This window comes from Drosophila erecta, unplaced genomic scaffold, assembly GCF_003286155.1.
Source record: "Drosophila erecta strain 14021-0224.00,06,07 unplaced genomic scaffold, DereRS2 tig00000126-arrow-pilon, whole genome shotgun sequence".
NCBI lineage: Eukaryota > Metazoa > Arthropoda > Insecta > Diptera > Drosophilidae > Drosophila > Drosophila erecta.
In genome coordinates, this window is record NW_020825209.1 from 12173260 (window position 1) to 12191867 (window position 18608).

Consider the following 18608-nt stretch of genomic DNA (forward strand, 5'->3'; position numbering starts at 1 on the left):
CAAAATAGTTGGCATTTTGTGCCTTTTGTGCGCGGCTTTGAAACCAAAACGCCCTTTGATACCGAAATAAAAATGTAGTATTACATGCATAATGATAATTTCTTGCTTTTTCTATTTGACAATCTGAAGAGGAAAACATATTTCAAATACTTCATATTTACACATTGCCTTCCTTGCATTGATCCACCTTTTCTCGAGCTCAAATGAAACGCATAACAAAGACTTGCACACAATTGCTTTTCAATACAGAACTTGAAGTCTGTGATTCAAATACAAAAGCCCTTGCAGTTTAGTTGGGGAATGCAGTATTATAGAGGGTATAGAGAATCTTTATTTATGGCGAATTTTGTAAAAAATTCAACGAGGCATGGCATGGCACTCTTGGCCGGATTATTTTTTACCAAAAGCAAAAAAGCGAATAAAAAATCCTGTCAAAAATCTAATATTTTCAAGCGGGGCTTTCTCGAAAGCTTGGCAAAAAAAAAGAGAAATGAAGACAGTTTTGTACTGCTAACAAAGGTAGCAAGCTGTATATATTTATGATTTTCAGCACAATTTCAACAAATTTTCGCGTTTTCAATCATTAAAAGAAGGTTCTGAATCTTCGATTTGGCATGTGTTTTCGACATACTGACATTTCGGATCGAATAGCTTTGGAACTTTGACTATGCCACTTCATTGGCGCCGGTTTCGTGCAAATTATATTTATTTTTCGTGTCTGTCCCCTTTTTTTATATATTTTTTTTTTGTGTTTGGCTGGGTGTCAGGTCTAGGCTAGAAAACAGCTCTCGAGGCAAAGGTGCATACTGATGATGCAGATGATGGGTAGATGGAAACGGGGAAATGGGGTTGATGGAGGCTGCCAGCAAGTCTGTAATTGAAATGCAGAAAATGGAGAGCAGCCTCGACCCGGGAAAGGTGAGTGCCGCCCCCTTTCTGCCGGGAATAAATAATGCAGCAGCAGGTCTGCAGAACCGTGAGGAGCAGGAAGTGGATGCTTTCTTCATCTGTCTCGGCCTGAGCCGCTGTTGACACATAGTTTGTAGTTGGTAAACAGGCAACACACAACTGCTCAACGAGCACCTGAAGATGCTTTGTATAAATTTGAATATTTAACTGCAGCTGTAGCTGTAGTTGCAGATGCAGATTGGAATGGAGGAGCTGCTGGTTGAGCGCAGCAGTCGTAGCAGTTACAGGGCTCCCGAAACCCACACAGAAGTGGCAACATTCACTCAAATCCAGTGCAGCTGCTGGCCAAATCTTTTGGCAAGTCGCCGGAGCGACCCACCGCCCCCAAAACGCATTTGGCATGCATGTGTGTCAACGCTCTGGCCAAGACAGCAGCCACACCAACTAAGTTGATTATTATGTATGCATTTTGGGCTTAGCTTCCTTGGGGGCAAGTGGCTCGACTGGCAAGCACCCTCTGCCTCAGCGATCACGTTTCCAGGGTATTTACGCCAGCTATTCATGGGCATAGTTGAATGCAGCACAGCTGCAGGATCAAATGGGGTGTAACTTTCAGGCCCACGCATCACCAACTTACAACAAGTTGTAAGTCAGCACACTCAGAAATATGTATTTCGCTTGAACAATTTGCGTACTTACTTTTCACGTTGGTCGCAGCCATTGAGGAGCAGAGAAAAATAAAAACACAGGGGTATAGCTTCACATTTAGTTTTCATATTCATTTATTTATTTTTAATTAATTCATTAGTTTTATTTATTCTTAGACCCTTGATATCCTCAGAAGTTGTGTTGTGTGGTTTTCTTTTTTTGTTTTGGTTTATCTTTACCGCTTGTTTTTTCGTTTTTTTGTTTTTTTTCCATTTATATATTTTCATATATAATATAGTTCAACTTAATACGCTTAAAATATTCTCGTTTCGCGTTGAAATCATTACATATATGGTATATCATTATCATTATTGCAATAATTATCGTAATTACTTTTATTTTATGTCATTTTAGTTTACTGTTCTGCTGTGGTAATATAATGCCATATATAATTGTTCATTTACCGATAGATACATATATGCATATGCCTAGGGGGTTCTAGGTGATGAATGGGGTTATCGTTAATCGTTTGCATTGACAATGCGGGGGTCGAGGAGGGGTTTCCGCCCCCCGCCGGCCCTTGGATTCTCCACTAAGCTTACACAGACAAAAAAAAAGTGGGAGTGTTTTCTGTTCGTTTCACAATTAATTTGAATTTGCCCTACAATATTCCTTAGGTTTGCTTGGTTTGCCTCGGTTTATTTACTATTTGTGAATTACATAGTTCGATATACTACAGATTCATCTTCTCTGCTATTTTGTCTAATAAATATAATTTGTTCTTCTTGTTTTTTTTGTTTTTTTTTTTTTTGTTTTAATTGTTCTCCTCTGCGTTTATTTGTTTATAATAAGTATTTCAACTTTCTTGTTGCGTCGCTGCCTTTTGGTTGGTTTGTTTGTATTATTTTGTTTATTTGTTTATTATATCTCATAAATTCTTGTTGTTGCTAAATTTTGTTGTTTGCTTTGCTGTCGAGTGTATATGTACTTGCATCTGTATTTATGTCGGTGTATGTGGGAGGGTGTGTTTGTATCTGTGTGTGTGTTTGTATCTGTGTGAGCTCTGTTCTAGTTGTTGTTTAGCTTGTTTATTTTGTTTGTGGTGTGCAAAACGTTTAAATGTTAATTTATCTCAATTGTTTCCCTGTTTCTTTATTTGCTAAGTATTTCTCCTCTTTTTTCGCCCTTCAACTTTAGCATTAGTTTAGTTTTAAGTTTAGGTTTAGTTGTAAGTTACTCCTTCGGTTTAAGTTGAAGTTTATGTAGCTCTAACATAAATATCCTAAAATACTTGGTTTTTCAGTTATGTACACATAAATATTTCTTGCTGCGTCTGCTGTTCTTGTTTTATATTTTACTTTTCATTTATTTTATTTCGGTTTCTCCGTTCTCAAGCCATTTCATAGTTTGCTCTAATCAATAATATTTATTTTAGTGTGCCATTTGTTTATCTTTTTTTGTTTGCTTTTGAAGCAATTTCATGTCGTTTTTTTGTTTGTTTTCATTTTGTTGCTTGTTTGCTTTTTATGCTTGCCAAATTCTAATAGGTAACTGACTCCTGCTCTTTTTCGAATTGTTTTGGTTTGCCAATCAACGAAACGGAAATGGAAACGAATCGAAAACCAGATGGGAGAAATTCGAGCGGAAAGTACAGTGGTACCCCGCACACGTACAACTAACATGTCGACTCCTATACATATTACATATATTTATTTATATTTATATATGCCATTTATCCGATAGTTTGTCTCGTTTATTTTACATCTAGTTAGGCGCGACAACGATGGAGAAAAAAAAGCAAAAAAAATTTCACACTATTCTGTGTGAGCTTGTATATTAAGTTTTTTTTTTTTTTGTTTTCGTATATATAACTAGAGATTACGATGCACGGTGCCATATACGATATAACACTAGTTTACCTTGATTAGCCTTAATATATATACACAGATACTCCGGCAAATATCGGGAGACTCCTAATTTCCATTCTTGCTTTTTGATATAACGCTATCGCACGCACGCGGACTCTATCTCTCTCATGTGCGGACAAAATGTATTTCTTTTCTTGAGCTGGCATGTGTCCGCGCGGACATTCAGCAGTACAGCTCTACCGATACTAATCGCTCTTGGGCGGACAGCACTCGCTCCCTTGAACGGACACTCATACGGACACTCATTCTGCTCTAAGCTGCGTTATACTTGGCTGGCTCCTCATGCTCCTCATGCTCCCTTCCTGTCCAATTGATCGATCGTTTTGGCCTCGTTTGTGGTCTGGTTTTCGATTTGGTAATTTTTATAAAATTTTCGTTTTCTTGCTTGCTCGCAACTAATTCAGCAATCTTTTGTTTTCCTTTTCTACGGTATTTTGTTATTAGCAAGTATTTGCTTATTTTCTAGGAGGCAAGGAAACGATCAACACACACACGCAATTATTCAACTATACCTACACATATAGTTGTGGCAATAAATTCGATAAGCACCAATTCATGGAAAACAAGTGAAATTCGATCTGCAAAAAGTGGGGTTTTCTTAAGCGAAGCAATATTGGTCAACTAATCCGGTCAAATTCTACTTTAATTGGCATCTAATATCTTTCTGGATCCCTGGCAATCTCAATCAAATTGGACGGAAAGCTCAACGATCTCGATCTGGGTTCCAAGGCTGAAATCATATATCTATTTCGTGTTTGTGTTTGTTTTTAATACTGTTTTAAGCTTTATTTATTTCGATTCGTTTTATGGTTTTGAGTTTATTTGGGCCGCATTGAGCTGAGTTCGAGAAAAGCAGACTTACAAATAATAACAAAACATTTCACATTCCACATAATAATAGCATTAATATGTATAATTAAAATTAGTTCGATATATACTTTTCAATATTTTTTTTTTCTCTTTTTGGATTGTGGATGTGTTTGCCCTTGCCTCGGCCATATATGTATGTATGAACAATAATAATGAATAAATTAATTAATTAAGTAGGACAAAACTTAAACTTATCTATCAGGACATTACAGCTATAGGTTTCTCGCTATAAATATATATGTGTGTGTGTGTGTTCTATATTTAATATATATCCTTTTATATTTTATTAAAAAAAAACCATTTCTCCTAACAGCTACATTTTGTTGTTCGATCTCTATAATTACGTTTCTTACTTTTGTTTCTTTTCCATTTAATTTTCAAAGCTGACACTGTGCAAAGCAAACGAGAGATAGCTTTCGCTAAGCAAAAATCTCCCACAACCCAAAACCGGTTGTCTAGTGTAGTGAGTCCGTCGGTGTGCCTGTCTATATGTGTGTATGTGTAAGTTTTGGTCTGGGCCTGTCCTTCAAAATGCCCACTTCCGCTTCCGTTCCCGCCACCACTCTCTCCATTTCCGCTTATGTACATTGGATGGTTGGTATCAAATGGAAGATCCAAGGGATCAGCTCCTGAAGGTCCGTCGGTCAGTTGCCGTTCAATTGGTTTTGTTTAAAACTATGCCAGTCTCAAAAAGCTCGAGTACCACGAAAAAAAAATTAGATACGCCCATTCCCGTGAATTTCCCGCCCCGCTAATTTTCCGCCTGCGCCCCTTATTGTGGTGAGTATGCATGTACATATGTTCTGTATGTATGGTACGCTTTATGCTCGTATGACTACTACACTATGCTATCCATTATCTTTATAAATATATACTATATATATATATGGTGTACATATATATATAACTGTATATCTATAACTCCGTCTATATCCGCGGCTGTATCTGCAATCTGTATCTGTACGGTAAATGTATCTGCGGCTTAGCTGACGTCACACACACACACACATATATAAACGTACATGCAGCTACATGGGATTATGTTGGCATGTCGCTTTCTTAGTTTTCATTAATTTGCCTTCTTTACTTTTAATTACTCTTCTCTAGTGGCTAACAATAAAAAAAAATATTTTATGTATACGTGTATATATATATATATATATAATGTTCCTTGACATCAAAAAACTGGTTCGATAACATAGATTTGTGTACTATATATATATATATACGTCTATATATATATATATGTATATGTATAAATATAAATAATTATGTCTCCTGTTCTTCGGTTTTCACTGCGCTCCTCGCGACTTAGTGGCTGGTTTTTGGGGCTTTCCTGCGGAGCTAACAGTCGGCTGGGCGGTGGAGCTCCTCCTCGTCCTCCTGGATAAGATCGGTGGATCTGCGGCGTCGACGTCGCGAATTGGGCACCCCCGCCGCACCGCCGGTGGCGCCCTTCTTCTTCACGAACTTGATGTTGTACGGATCCTCCGCCAGTTCCGGATAAAGGTTCACATCGTGAATGTACTCACCCTCGTAGTTGTTGGCATAGCTCTGCTTCAGGATCTCATCGGTCTCCTGCTGGCTCCACTCGAGGGCGGTGGTCAGTCCGCTGCGGAGTGCCTCCTTCTCGCGGTGCCACGCCTTTCGCACCGCCGTCAGCTTGGCGTGGTGCATCAGGCGCTGCTGCTCCTTGGCCACGGTGGTGCCGTAGCGTAGGTTGATAATGGCGTGTGCCCCGTGAATCTTAACGTCCAGATAGTTGCCCGTATTCGAGGACGAGCCGCCACCGGATGATGAGGAGGAGGAAGATGAGGAGCCGGCGCCACCACTGGCTGCGCCCGCTGGTCCATTGCCCACGGTCGCCTCCCTTGTGATCTCATGGAACGTGGTGTTCACCTGGCCCTGCAGACGCTTCAGCTGCTGGCGATCCTCGGTGGCCCGCCAGGCGTCCTCCTTCACGAAGAAGAACGAGTCCTGCTGGGCATTGTGCACCACGAAGGTGAAGGGCAGCAGCTTGGAGCGATTGAATACACTGGTGTAGACATCCCGGTAAATGGCATTCGCCGCCGGCACACTGGACACTATGGCCTGGCCATCGGCGGTGCGGGAGACGACAATGCCCTTGCCAAACGGTGGCTCCGTATCGGATCCGATTGTCTTGGGCGATGGGTCCATCACATCGCACTTGAGGGCGGAACGCGGTGGTGCCGACAGCTGCTCAAAGTCCGACATGCGGCGCACGTTCAGGTGCGCCAGGAAACCGCTCTCCACCGCCATGGTGGGAATGTTATCGAAGGGACGCCGCAGATTCAGGGCCACTGGATTGGCCGGTGGTCGGCCCCAAAGTGCCGGCGGCTGCCACAGATCGCGGGCCAATTGCGGCACCAGATTGCCTACATTGTAGCCCAGGGTGCGCATCCAGGCGGCAAAGTCCTCCGGATAGTGACGTTCGTGACCCACATTGATGGGATCGTTGCCATTGAATCGGTACAGATGCAGACGCGTCGGCGTGATGATCCGCTCGGCAACACGCTGCCAATCCGGCGACATCCACTGGCCAATCAATGGGTCATACACCCGACCATCGCCCATGTGCACCAGCGTGGTCACCTGGTCCAGAATGCCGCCACAGAAATCGATGGGCAGATACAGGTACGGGTTGGAATCGTAGACGATGTGGCCGAATGGCGAGCGCATAATCTCCCGAATGCCCTCGCCGTACTGGTTGAAGAGCATCAGTGGAGTGCCGCTCTGATCCGTGGCCACATAGTACTTGTGCCGGTACACCTGGGCGTAGATCAAATGACCCACATCGTCGTAGGTCAGTGACATCAGCTTGCCATCCCGCGGCGAGTATATCTGGCTGACCTCGTAGGGTCGCTGCTGGTTGGTGTAGAAGAACTGCGTGACATTGCCGAAGTTATCCTTTCGGGTGGTCAGCCGCTTCAGATGATCGTAGTAGTAGCGCACATCGAAGCGACCGCGCTTGGAGGCCCGGACGAGCAGGCCCTGGGTATTGTAGTGGAAGCGCTCCTCCCTGGCGTTTTGGGCCACCAGACCCCTCGCATCGTACTTATACTGGCCCTCGCCGAACTTGACAATCCTGTCCTGGGCATTGTACTCCATCGGTATGGTGTTGCCCCTGTAGGTGAGCGACAGCAGGTTGCCATTGTCGTCGTAGCGGAAGCCCCACGGCTCCTGGGCCTCCACGCCCACCAGCTGCCCATCGCAGTCCCATGTGTAGTTCTTCACATTCGTATAGCTGTTCACCGCCATGTTCCGCGTGTAGGTGCGCGTCTGCGAGATCCTGCCGTGCACGCCGTAGGAGAACTCCATGCGGAACACCTCCAGCCGATGGATGGCCAGGGCCATACGCTGCGTCTGGAAGCGTCCGTCCACCGTCCGCGTGAAGCTAGCGGTTCCGTCGTGCAATTGGGTTTGATTCAGCGCCGGCTGCGAGAATCGGAACTGGCCAATCAGGCTGGGTCTTCCGGTGCGCGGATCGTAGGCAAAGGCCTGCGTCGGCAGACTCTGACCCCCGATCCTGCCCTGCAGTGCCACCACTCGCAGCTGGGAGTCGTACTCGTAGCTAAACTTGGCGTTGCTCAGACCCGTTTTGGCCACATAATCGATGCGCTCCTCGGCCAGCAAGCCGGCGGCGTACTCGAAGTCCCAGCGGTACTCCAGCTCCCGTTCCGTATGCGAAACGGTGCTCGGCATTCCGGTGGCCTCGTTGTACTGGAACTCGCTCCTCCCGTCGCCATGGACCACCTCCGTCAACTGGCCAGCGGCATTGTAGCGATATACGATGCGGGCGCCATCGCCCGGCAGGATCGTCTGGAGCAGCGCTCCCGCATGGCTGTAGTGCTGCAGGTAGGCTCTTGTGCTGCCCGGCGGCGTGTAGGTGCAGCGGATGAATCCGATCGAGGTCTGCATGCTGAAGCTGTGACGAGTGCCGGAGGGCAGGACCACATGCCGCAAGCCGCCGGCATCATCGTACTGCAGCACAAACTTGCGCTGGCTGGCCAAACCGATCTCGGAGACCAGATTCCAGTCGTTGTACACGAAGGACACGATGCCATCCTGCTGCGAGGTGATCTCCGAGAGCAAGCCATGTCGGTCGTAGCTGTACTTCAGCTCCGCCGGACCCCAGGCCCAGCCCTCGACGCGATTGAATCGATCGTAGGTGATGTTTACCGGATAGCCATTGGTGGGGTAATAGGACTTGGGCAGGCCGGACTGGTCGTAGGCCACTATCAGGATCGGGGTGCGCCGGGCATCGTAGAAGGTCTCCCGGTTGGTGAACTGATCGAACTCCACGCCAATCACCCGCGACTGGTTGACCCAAATCTCACGGTTGAGCGTCTGCTGCGGATTCCTGACATCACCCACCAGACTGTAGACGGAGTACATGGAGTTGGTCAGTCCCTCGCCCATGGTGACACTCTGATGCGACCACATGGCCAGCATTTCCGCCTCCACGGGCAGGGCTGCCTCCAGAAGCGGGTGTCTGGCCACGGCAGAGGCCTCCACCACCACGCCATTATCGCCATGGATCACCAGGGTGTTGTTCGCCTTCAATTCCGCATCCGCGTGGGCTTGTCCGCGCTTCAGGAAGGTGGATCGCACTCCGCCCAGAACCAGCAGCTCATTGGCTTCGCCGGCGATCCGTTCCCGCGAGAACAGCGACTCCACGGAGGCATGGACGTACACAGTGAGACCCTGGCTGTCGGCCAGCTGGGAGGTGATTCTCACGATCTCCCCGCTGGGCAGTATCATTCCGGTGACGCGACCAAACTCATCGTACTGGTAGATGTACGTCTCACCGCCAGAGGATCGGGAATTCAGCAGCCCCGTGTTGCTATCGTAGTCCAGCTCGATCTCCTGGCGACCCTTCTCGCTCAGCTTGGTCATGATGCCAATGCCATTGATCTGGATCTCCGATTTGTGATCCTGCGTGTTCTCAATGGAGCTCACCACGTTGCTGTAGTCGCGCAGGAACTGGATCTTGTTGCCGGACGCATCTGTCACCGTTGACAAGCGGCCGAAACTGGTGTTCTTCGAGTACAGGAAGCTGTAGCGTGTCTTCCCGGAGGTCAGATCCTTGGTGGCTACGTGCTGGCCGTATCGGTTGAACACGTATATCTCACTGGACGGCGGGAACGGAATGTGGAACTCGCCGTTCTCATCGTGCGAGGGCAAATAGTGCTCCAGGGCCAGAACGTGCAGCGATCCTGAAAAGATGGGCGAAAATATTACGAGGCATCCTTGGAAAGGCAAAATACAATACAATTTATATACTTGTAAAACACATTCACAATATTAGCAACGAATTAATTAGGAATAAAGAATTGTCCACTAAGTGTGACGAGTTCATTTTAAAGGAGCACTTTCCGCAGTTGAAGGCAACTTTTTACAAGCGTAGCTTCTCAACTTTATTTACTGCCTAATGGGTGGCTGGAAAAGCTCGAGAAACAGCTGCTCGGCATTTGATTACCTTTGCCTCGAGTGCCGGGGAAAAGTCGTAAAAAAAAAGTCGCACACTCGTTGTCCTCGCCAGATAATTGACTCATTTATTCATTCCCAGCTCCTTGGAGCATTCCTTTTAACTGGTCATCAAATTTATTCGCACTTCCTTAACGCTCCATTCCCATTCCAAACTCGATTTTCCCTCGGTTTGTTGATCATTTGCTTAAGCTAAACGCCAACTTCCAGCAGCTGTTTGTTTTTACTGCTCTGCATTTTCCCCTCCTCAGTTTTCCCTGCCTTTTCCCACCCACCCCACCCCATCCATTGAATACCCCCATTTTTCAGTTTTCAGAATCACTGCAAATGCACAAATACAAAATCGCATAGGTAGGTTCCGTCTGTGAGCGAGTGTCTTAAGTATTTTTGTGCAATTTGCTGCTACAACTACTAGTCATCCTGCCTCCGCCGGCCACGCCCCCTGCCCGTGCGCCCCTGCAGAGCGTTTCATTTTAGTTAGTGTGGAAAATCGCTTTGGATTTGCATAAATTTGCTTGCCTCACGCCTCGCAGCGCCCTGGTATCATCCCCCTTTTATTTCAACACCTCTTCCTCCGGCTTTGCATTGCAAACAGACAACAACAAAGGACGATGATGACAGCGTTTTGTATAAGCAACTAAGTGGAAAAGCGCAGGGAGGCGGGCTCCTTGGAACACATTGACTTTACATCACTGCCCGCCACTGCGTTCATCCTTAAATTGAAGGATGCTTCCTACGGATTTTTAGGGCAACAATCATGGCAGTGACTAAATAAAACGTAGTGTTTGTGCCCCAAAAGCCACACATTCTCCATTCTCCATTCTCCGGGACCTTTTCAAAATCCAACCCGCCACCAACCGCCGTTTCGCGCAATTATTGCATGCAACAATTCACCGCTGATTGCGAATTATGTGCCAGTGTGCTGCTATTTGCACATATCACAATAAAAATATTAAATACATTGTGGCTTCTCCTTGTTGCGGTGCGGGCAGTGTTGATTTGATTTGATTGCGTTACAGTTCATTTACCCGAACCCGAATCCGAATGCGAATGCGAATCCGCATCCGAGCACCCAAAAGCACAGCGGCGGGGAGGCAGGATCCTTCACACCGAAAGGCACATGACCACCACCCACAGCTCCACCCACATCCACCCACATCCACCCCCATCGGTGACCTCGTGTAGCTGGACCGTAAGCCATTATGGTCACATTTTAGAGCAGCTTTTGGTATCGCGTTCGGCGTGTTGCACAGCAAAAAATATTAGGACAAAAGTGCATCGCATTTGGGCCATTGTAGTTTGATCCATTTCAATTGCAAACTTGCCTACTTGGGCATTGGTATCCATTCATGCGGCTTTTTCTTCAGTGTAGCCGCCTCGTTTTCCCAACTGAAGCTGGGGCATTGGCATTCGAATTGGCAAAGGGCCAGACCGGCGATTGAGCGAATTTCAATGCAATAAATGTGTGACGCTCAGCTGGAGCGCACCACCCACCACCCACCACCTCCCCCTGCTGTATGTGTGTGTGTGTGTGTGGGTGAATTGTAATGTAATGGTAATGACCCCATAAACTGAACAACTTGTTTTTGCCCAGTGCAAAGGGCTGTTGCCATTGTGTCGCCGACTGTTTGTTGCTCAACCAGCCCCGCTTTAAACCATCCTTAGTGGGTTTGTAACACACACACACACACGCGAGTCCTGGATGTCCTGCAGTCGTCCTGAGCGTTAAACAGTCGCCATGGCCAGCTGGCATATGTCCAAATCGCTGGCGAAATTGATATCGACGGGAATTGCGGATGCATGTATAATGGAGCCCCATACCGATATCGGTACAAGGATGTTTCTGCCCAGCGCTTTCCCAATTTTCCCATGGAAGTATCACCTATTTGGCAGTAACTTGGGAGAAGTGAGCCATTGTGGTTCAAATTGTCAATGGTTTTCTGAGTCTACACAGCTGAATATGTGTTTTTCCTTGCCAAAACAATGGAAATATTGGCCCAAAAAGGGATTTCCGTACCTTTTGCTGAGCTCGTAACTTAATTTCAAATCGGCTGCATTTCAGTTTCAAAAGCGTAATTTAAACCATATTTTGTTCAAAATTCGATGATGTTACCCCTATAAAAAATAGAAAAAATCCCAAAAATGTTTCTAAATCATCTAGACCAAGTTGGAACTAGAACAAGCAGATATCACCAACTGTCTCAGTTTTTCACGCATTGCTGCTGTCACTCTTCGATGCCATCGACATTTCTTTATTTTAAAGCGCGCTTTTCCTTCACATTTTTTCGTGGCGGGGCAATTAATGCAATAATTTTTCACATACTCGCCGGGGAAAAAGGCCACTTAAGCTTGCGAGCTGCTAATGAAGCTTATTTACGTTTTTCCTTGACCGGCAGCTACATTTGTATGTGTCTGTCTGCTGCCACAGATGCGAAAGCACCCACACACCTACGCAATTGCTATATACGTGTATATATAAAATGGTGTGTCTGTTTGTATTGCTGATTAATGCTGCGATGGGCGGCGCGTTTTTTGGAGGCAAGGGGGCAAAAAGTTTTGCCAATTCAATGCCGCGTAGGTAATAAGATTGATTTTCACTTTTTCGCCTTTCACACTCACACAGCAATCACTCACACGTGTGCACACAGCACACACCAACACCGATGCAGACTAAAACTTGATTAATTATAGCCATTGATTTGCTTTCCACGGCTTTGGCTACAACTCTCGCCCAGCCTTTTCATTAATTTCCGCGCCGAGTTACCAAGTTGATGATGATCCATCCGCCAGGAAGGAAGCCCAAAAAAGGAAACGACGCCACCCAAAAATCCACCGAAAATCCACCCTTTTGTCCATCGTTAGGGGAGTCATCCACATCCACATCCGCAGCCCCATCCCATTGCTTTTGTGGAAATTTATTAATTACGTTTTTGGTCTTATCAAATTACGCTCTGCTAATGCACTCAAATTTATACCTTCCGTGCTTTTTTGAGCTTTTGCTTCTACAGCGGGCTCTCTAGTTGTACACTGCGCAAAAAGCCATAGGGGTTAATGTTAAAAACAAAAATATGTTAGGTTCTGTAATTATAATTTAAGGCAATTTTATATTCGATAGTGAACTATTGTAATTTGTGTATTTATTTGATTGGAAGTAGAGCACATTGGCATTTAAAAAATGTACAATTTTCTCCTGTGCTTCATTTCCCCAATTTTCCTTGGCCCCCAAAATTTATTGGCGGCCATTTTGTTTTGGGTTTTTCTTCAGTTACCTGAGAGAATGCGAGTGTGTTGGTGTGTGAGCTAGTGTGTGTGTGTGTGTGCGTGTGAGAGTGGGTCCTAATTTGTCGTCGTTCGAATGGTAACGGAAATTGGTTTCGCTCCTTTCCTCTGTGGCCTGCGCTCCTTGGCCCCGCCCACTTTTCCACGGCTCCCCCGCCTTTGGCCCTAATGGCCAATTACAACAACAATTGCTTGTTCCTACGCAGCTTGTTCATTGTTCGAGTTTTGTTGCCATTTCCGTGGCTGCTGCCGCTGCTGTTGTTGCTGTCATTATTATTATTGTATTTGCTGTGGTTGTGTTTTGCAATATGTCGAAATTCAACTTCCGGTTTTGCCGTATTTTTCCGTTTGTTTCCTTTTTTATACTCATACGATGCTTTCGCATCCAGCAGCAGTTAACATTTTCTATTTTTGCTCCCTTTCCCGCTTGTTAACACAATAACTTGGCCAAGGAAAAGCAGAAATAAGAAGAAGTGCGAGCCGAAGAAAATTTGCCAAAGGAAATGTTCCATTTTCCATGTCGCTGTGCTTGTGTGTGTGTGTGTGAGTATGCAATACTAAAGCAAATTGCCTGTTCCACCCACACACAGAAACCTCCTCACACATGCGTGGGAAAACACAGCGAAGAAGATGACAAATTTGCTGTATCAGATGACAGTTGCTGGGCCCCTCTGTCAGGATCCTGGAAAAGCAATATGTTCTGAGGGGAGCCCTAGATAAAATCCCACCGGATACGGCTAAAAATGCACCGCAAGTAATGCGAACTTTGAACTGAAATGCCAGTTTTCCGCATGACTAAATATTCCCAAGATGTACACCATTCACTTTAAATGGGTAACCAATTATGTGAATATAAACTGTTTTAAGTAGGTGAACAGCTGTACTTCCTTTAAACCAAGCCTAATACCAAGTGGGCAAAATTGGGCGGGAACTCACCTTGATCGGCCACATTGATGACTCCATCCTGCGCCACCGCAATGGCGGATATGGCCTGGAATCGGGCATTGGAGGACAGCAGCGTCTCCGCATTGCTGAGCGTGCCGTCGTCGTTCAAGGTGGCCGCACCACCGCCTATGCCCGCCGCCGTGGTCTTGGCGCCCAGGAGCACCGTGGTGGTGGTGGTGGGTCCGGTGGACATCAGACCGCCGCTGCCGACGATGCTGGCCAGGGTGCCGCCGCCGTTGCTGCCGGTGCCGGAGTTCGATCCGGATCCAGTGGACAGGGCAATGCCGCCCGCACAGATGCAGGCACCTCCGCTGGCACCACCTCCGCCGCCGTTTGAGCCACCACCACCCGCCGAGCCGCCGGCCGAGCTTGCCGACGAACCGTTGCCATTTCCGCTTCCGTTTCCGCCCGACGGGGTGGTGGGGGTGGTGCCGCCATTCGGACGCGTCGGATTGACCGTCGTCGAGTAGGCGCCGCCGCCGCCGGCCCCGCCCACTCCAGAGTGGGCGGCGCTGCCATTGCTGCCGCCTCCAATCGCACAGTCGCACGTCTGGGATCTGAGGGGGAAAAGGGGGAAAATTGAGCACATTGCGTGTGAAAATGTGGCAGAAAGACCTAGCGTACGTAAATATAAGTTGCATTTAAATTCTATCAACATTACTAGTGCAAGTTTCGTGTGTCCTGCTGAATTTGATGTACTTGAACGCAATCTATTGAAAGTAAACCGAACATGGCCCACTCCTAGCCAAATGGACGATGGTGTAGGCCACCTTCTTGTGTGCTACTGCTACAGATGTGCTTCATATACCACGAAGGGTTGAGAGCAATCAACCCATTCCTGTCATCCTTATTTTCCCTATCTCTGGCCGCACCCTTGCTCGGGTCTTCCTACAGGATTTCCCCTGCTTTTCTGGCTGCTCGGGACGCATATTTATGATGACATTGTTTGTTCGATAAACAGTCTAAAGTAAAGCGAACTCCGGGTGCCGCTTATCGCAGCCACGCCCCCGCAACAGACACAGACCGCCCTTAACCCTTGGCAGCCCCGCCAGCTGCCCCTCGGGCCCTTAACCCGCCTGTGCTACCTCTCCAAAGATATGGCTCCGCACAAAAGACGCCGGGGGAAGAAGCAAACAAAAAAACAAAAAAAAAAAAAAACGAGTGAAAAGTTGATTTATAGTTTCTGTCTGTGGCGCAACGGCCGCTAATTACTTTGCCACGTCTGCCGGCCACGCCCACTTCAATCGTCCGCCGCCCGTATCAACGCTTTAACCCCCCGACACCTGACGCCATTCACATGACCCCACGGAATTCAGTGCGCATAGAGCTGAGCTTACTATGGATTTGCATTATATTTAGAAATATTGCGCTAAGTTGCGGCTACTTCAAAAACTCCTTATCCACATTTTCTACATAGGTATTAAGAACGGTTTCTTTATTGCCACAGCTATAAAAAGTTATATTTCTCCTTCTTTGTAATTTATGCTCGAATTAAACTGACCAACACTAAAGTGCTTTTTACAACACTATGTAGCACTGCGTTTGTGCGCTGGGCAACGTGGCATAAAATTATTCCGTTGGCGTCAGAAATTTAAGTTCATTGACTGCTGTTTCCGTTTCCGTTTTCTGCCCCGCTTTAATCAATGCACAAAATGCAAATGGCTTTAGTGCCGCTGCAGCACGAGCACATTTATAGAAACACATGTACGCACACACACACAGTCACACATGTGTGTGTGTGTGTATGTTGTGTGCTGGGGCAATGAAAAATCAGACAATGAAATTCCCAAATGTGAGAATTCCAATTAATTTCTGGTCACCGTTTTCGATGCCTTCAAAATGGGTTAATAAAGTCAAATAAAGTTAACATGACTGTGGATTGCTAAAAGAGCAGAAAGCGATGCAATTTTGCATACCGGCACTATTGCATTTATATGGAATGGAAAGAGAGCAATAGATGGAGAGCGAGAGAGATGGGCATATGGTACACTAGGGGGTATTGCCTAGTTGGCCTGACATTTATGGCCGTTTTGGTGCATTGGCAATTTTGTGCTGCTCTTGCTGAATTTTTATTATTTATGCTCCACTCTACGGTCGAGTATTCTCTCTCCCTCCCCATCTCACTCTCTCGCTCGCTCCTCAGTGCTATGTGCGTTTTGTCCCGTGTGTCGCTTGGTAGACATTTTGAAAAATTGGCTGATATCGCTCGGCAATATGCAAATAGCCCGGAGCTCACTTAATTGGGTCAAGTATGCGCATAAACAAGTCCGAGTGGAGTCAATCTAGCCACCCAGTCAGCCAACCCATTTTCCTGCATGCCAATTACGCCATCCACACCCATTCCATTCGATTCGATTCGATTCCATTTTATTCGTTCGATTTTTGGCCAGCGGCCTGCTGACCAAATTCCCTGTAATGTTGACCCAGTAGCCAGTCAATATTTGTGGGCATAAAACAACTAGGAATGCAATAGTCGGGTACTCGAATTTCGAGCTGCATATGCCATGGCCACGTACCCCAGGGAGCACTACTAACTATTGGGAATTATTTATTTTCAGTGCACTTTGATAACTCGGCAAAGTGCAAATACACAAACACAATGACAGCGAGTTGGGAACCCTTTGAATTATAATTTTGCAGCTAAGCGCACTCAAACTGCGTGAATTATTGCCTATTAAACTTTGGAGCCACATTTATAATTTAGATTTGGGATAAAAACTAATGGAAAATAATGAATGTTTCCCATTATTGTGAAATAAATACGTTAAATTAGCGGAATTCGGCTGCGAACATAAACGAATGACCCCAAAACTATAATTGGTACTACATATTTTAAATGCAACCTTATCTACGGAAATATCGCACACAAATTTAGCATTGCAATCCAACAGATTTAGAGATACCATCCGAAAGATAAACAGTTGGCAGTATCTACTCACCCCGTGCCCTCCTGTTTTCCCGCAAAGTACCGCATATTGCCGGCCGTGTCCACCACGCGAATGGAGTTGACCCTCCTCGAATCGCTGTCCGCAATGTAGAGATTGCCGAAGGGCGAGAAGGCCATGGCCAGCACGGTGCCGAGGACATTGTCCGCTCCGGTCTTGTTCACCCGCCCATCCTGGCCGCCATTGCTGCAGTGCAGCGGTGTGCCGGCCACCACGCGGATCTTCATGTCCGAGGTGAGCCGCAGGACCAGCCGATCGTCGATGAAGTGCAGGGAGCCGTCCAGCGGACTTAGGGCCAGGCCGGTGGGCCACTGCAATTGCGCCTGATTGGCCATCAGGGTGCCGCTGCAGGGAGCGGGACTCCAGTGGTTGTGATGTCCATGGTGGCCGATCAGCGTGTGAATGACGCCCTTGGGGTCCACGGCTCGGATATTGGTGCCATCAGCAATGTACATGGTGCGATCGGCTGCGATGGCCAGGCCCTTGGGATGCGAGAGTCGGGCCAGTAGAGCTAGTCCACCATCGCCGCAGTTGCCCTCGTCGCCGGGAATGCACCGCTGGCCACTGCCCACCACGGGATCACTGTTGATGCTGGGATCCTTGACCTTCTCCAGTCGCACGAGCCTCAGGATCTGATGCCGCTCCGGATCCGAAATGTACAGATGGCCGTCGGCCGGCGAAACAGCCAGGTAGTACTGATACGACACCTGGGTGGCGCTCAACTGCAGAATGGTGTACACCTTGCCGTCGGGCGTGATGCGACGCACCAGATTAAAGTCGCCCACGTAGAGGCTGCCATCGGGCCCGGTGGCCAGGGCGATGGGCGTCAGTAGCTTGGCATCCTTGGCCACGCCGTTGCAGTAATCCGGACAGGTGAGTGGTCGCTGCAGACCGGTGCCCATGACCACCTTGACGGTCCTCGGGTACTCCTTCATGTGCAGCGTGCTGCCGTCGCCCTTCTGCAGTATGCCCTCGTGGAAGTTGTAGTGATGGTGTATGTCCAGGCCCCATCCACCGATGTCGGATATGTCCACGTCGTAGCCCTGCAGCTTGGCCGTCTGGGCAATCCACACGGGCAATTGGCAGGTGCTGTGCTGGTAGCCCACCGAAATCCGTGCCACGGTCACTCCGTACACCTTCTGCCGGTAGACATTGCGCTTGTTCCACGCGAAGGTGTGCACCAGGCTGGGATCCGCCTCGTAGGTCTTCACATGGAGCGCTCCCTCGATCTCCACACCCACGTGCACGTGGGTCAGGGTGGGCGGAATCGTTTCGCCGGTTAGCCGCATGCGCACAATGCTCAGGTAGCCGCTGGCCTGCGAGGACTGGTAGGTCAGGTGGAGGTCCGAGCCCGGAATCTGGATGGATTCCTGGACGATCTGTGGATGGAGAGCAGAGGCGCTGGGTTAACACTCTTCGTAGTAGCCACATTATTGGCTTAGTTGCTGCTTTCTTAGGCCCTAGCGACTGCTTTCATCGGCTCAAACTTGGGAAAATTGGCCCGGAGCTGGGATAAGCGGCTGTGGAAAGGTAATGGCCAAGTGTCTGCTGGTGACCGCAGCTGGACAGGTTCGAG

General features: G+C 47.4%; 1 protein-coding gene across 1 annotated transcript in view; it reads right to left on the minus strand.

The window, feature by feature from the left end:
* Nucleotides 1–1673: 1673 nt before the first annotated feature.
* LOC6551267 (teneurin-a) overlaps nt 1674–18608 on the minus strand; it is a 126834-nt gene continuing 109899 nt past the window's right edge. The window contains exons 14-16 of the mRNA XM_026982279.1: nt 17027–18411; nt 14079–14644; nt 1674–9592 (exon numbers count right to left, since the gene is read on the minus strand). Of these exons, the coding sequence (XP_026838080.1) occupies nt 5700–9592; nt 14079–14644; nt 17027–18411 (5844 nt within the window). The 3' untranslated portion in view covers nt 1674–5699. The remainder of the gene's footprint in view (nt 9593–14078; nt 14645–17026; nt 18412–18608) is intronic.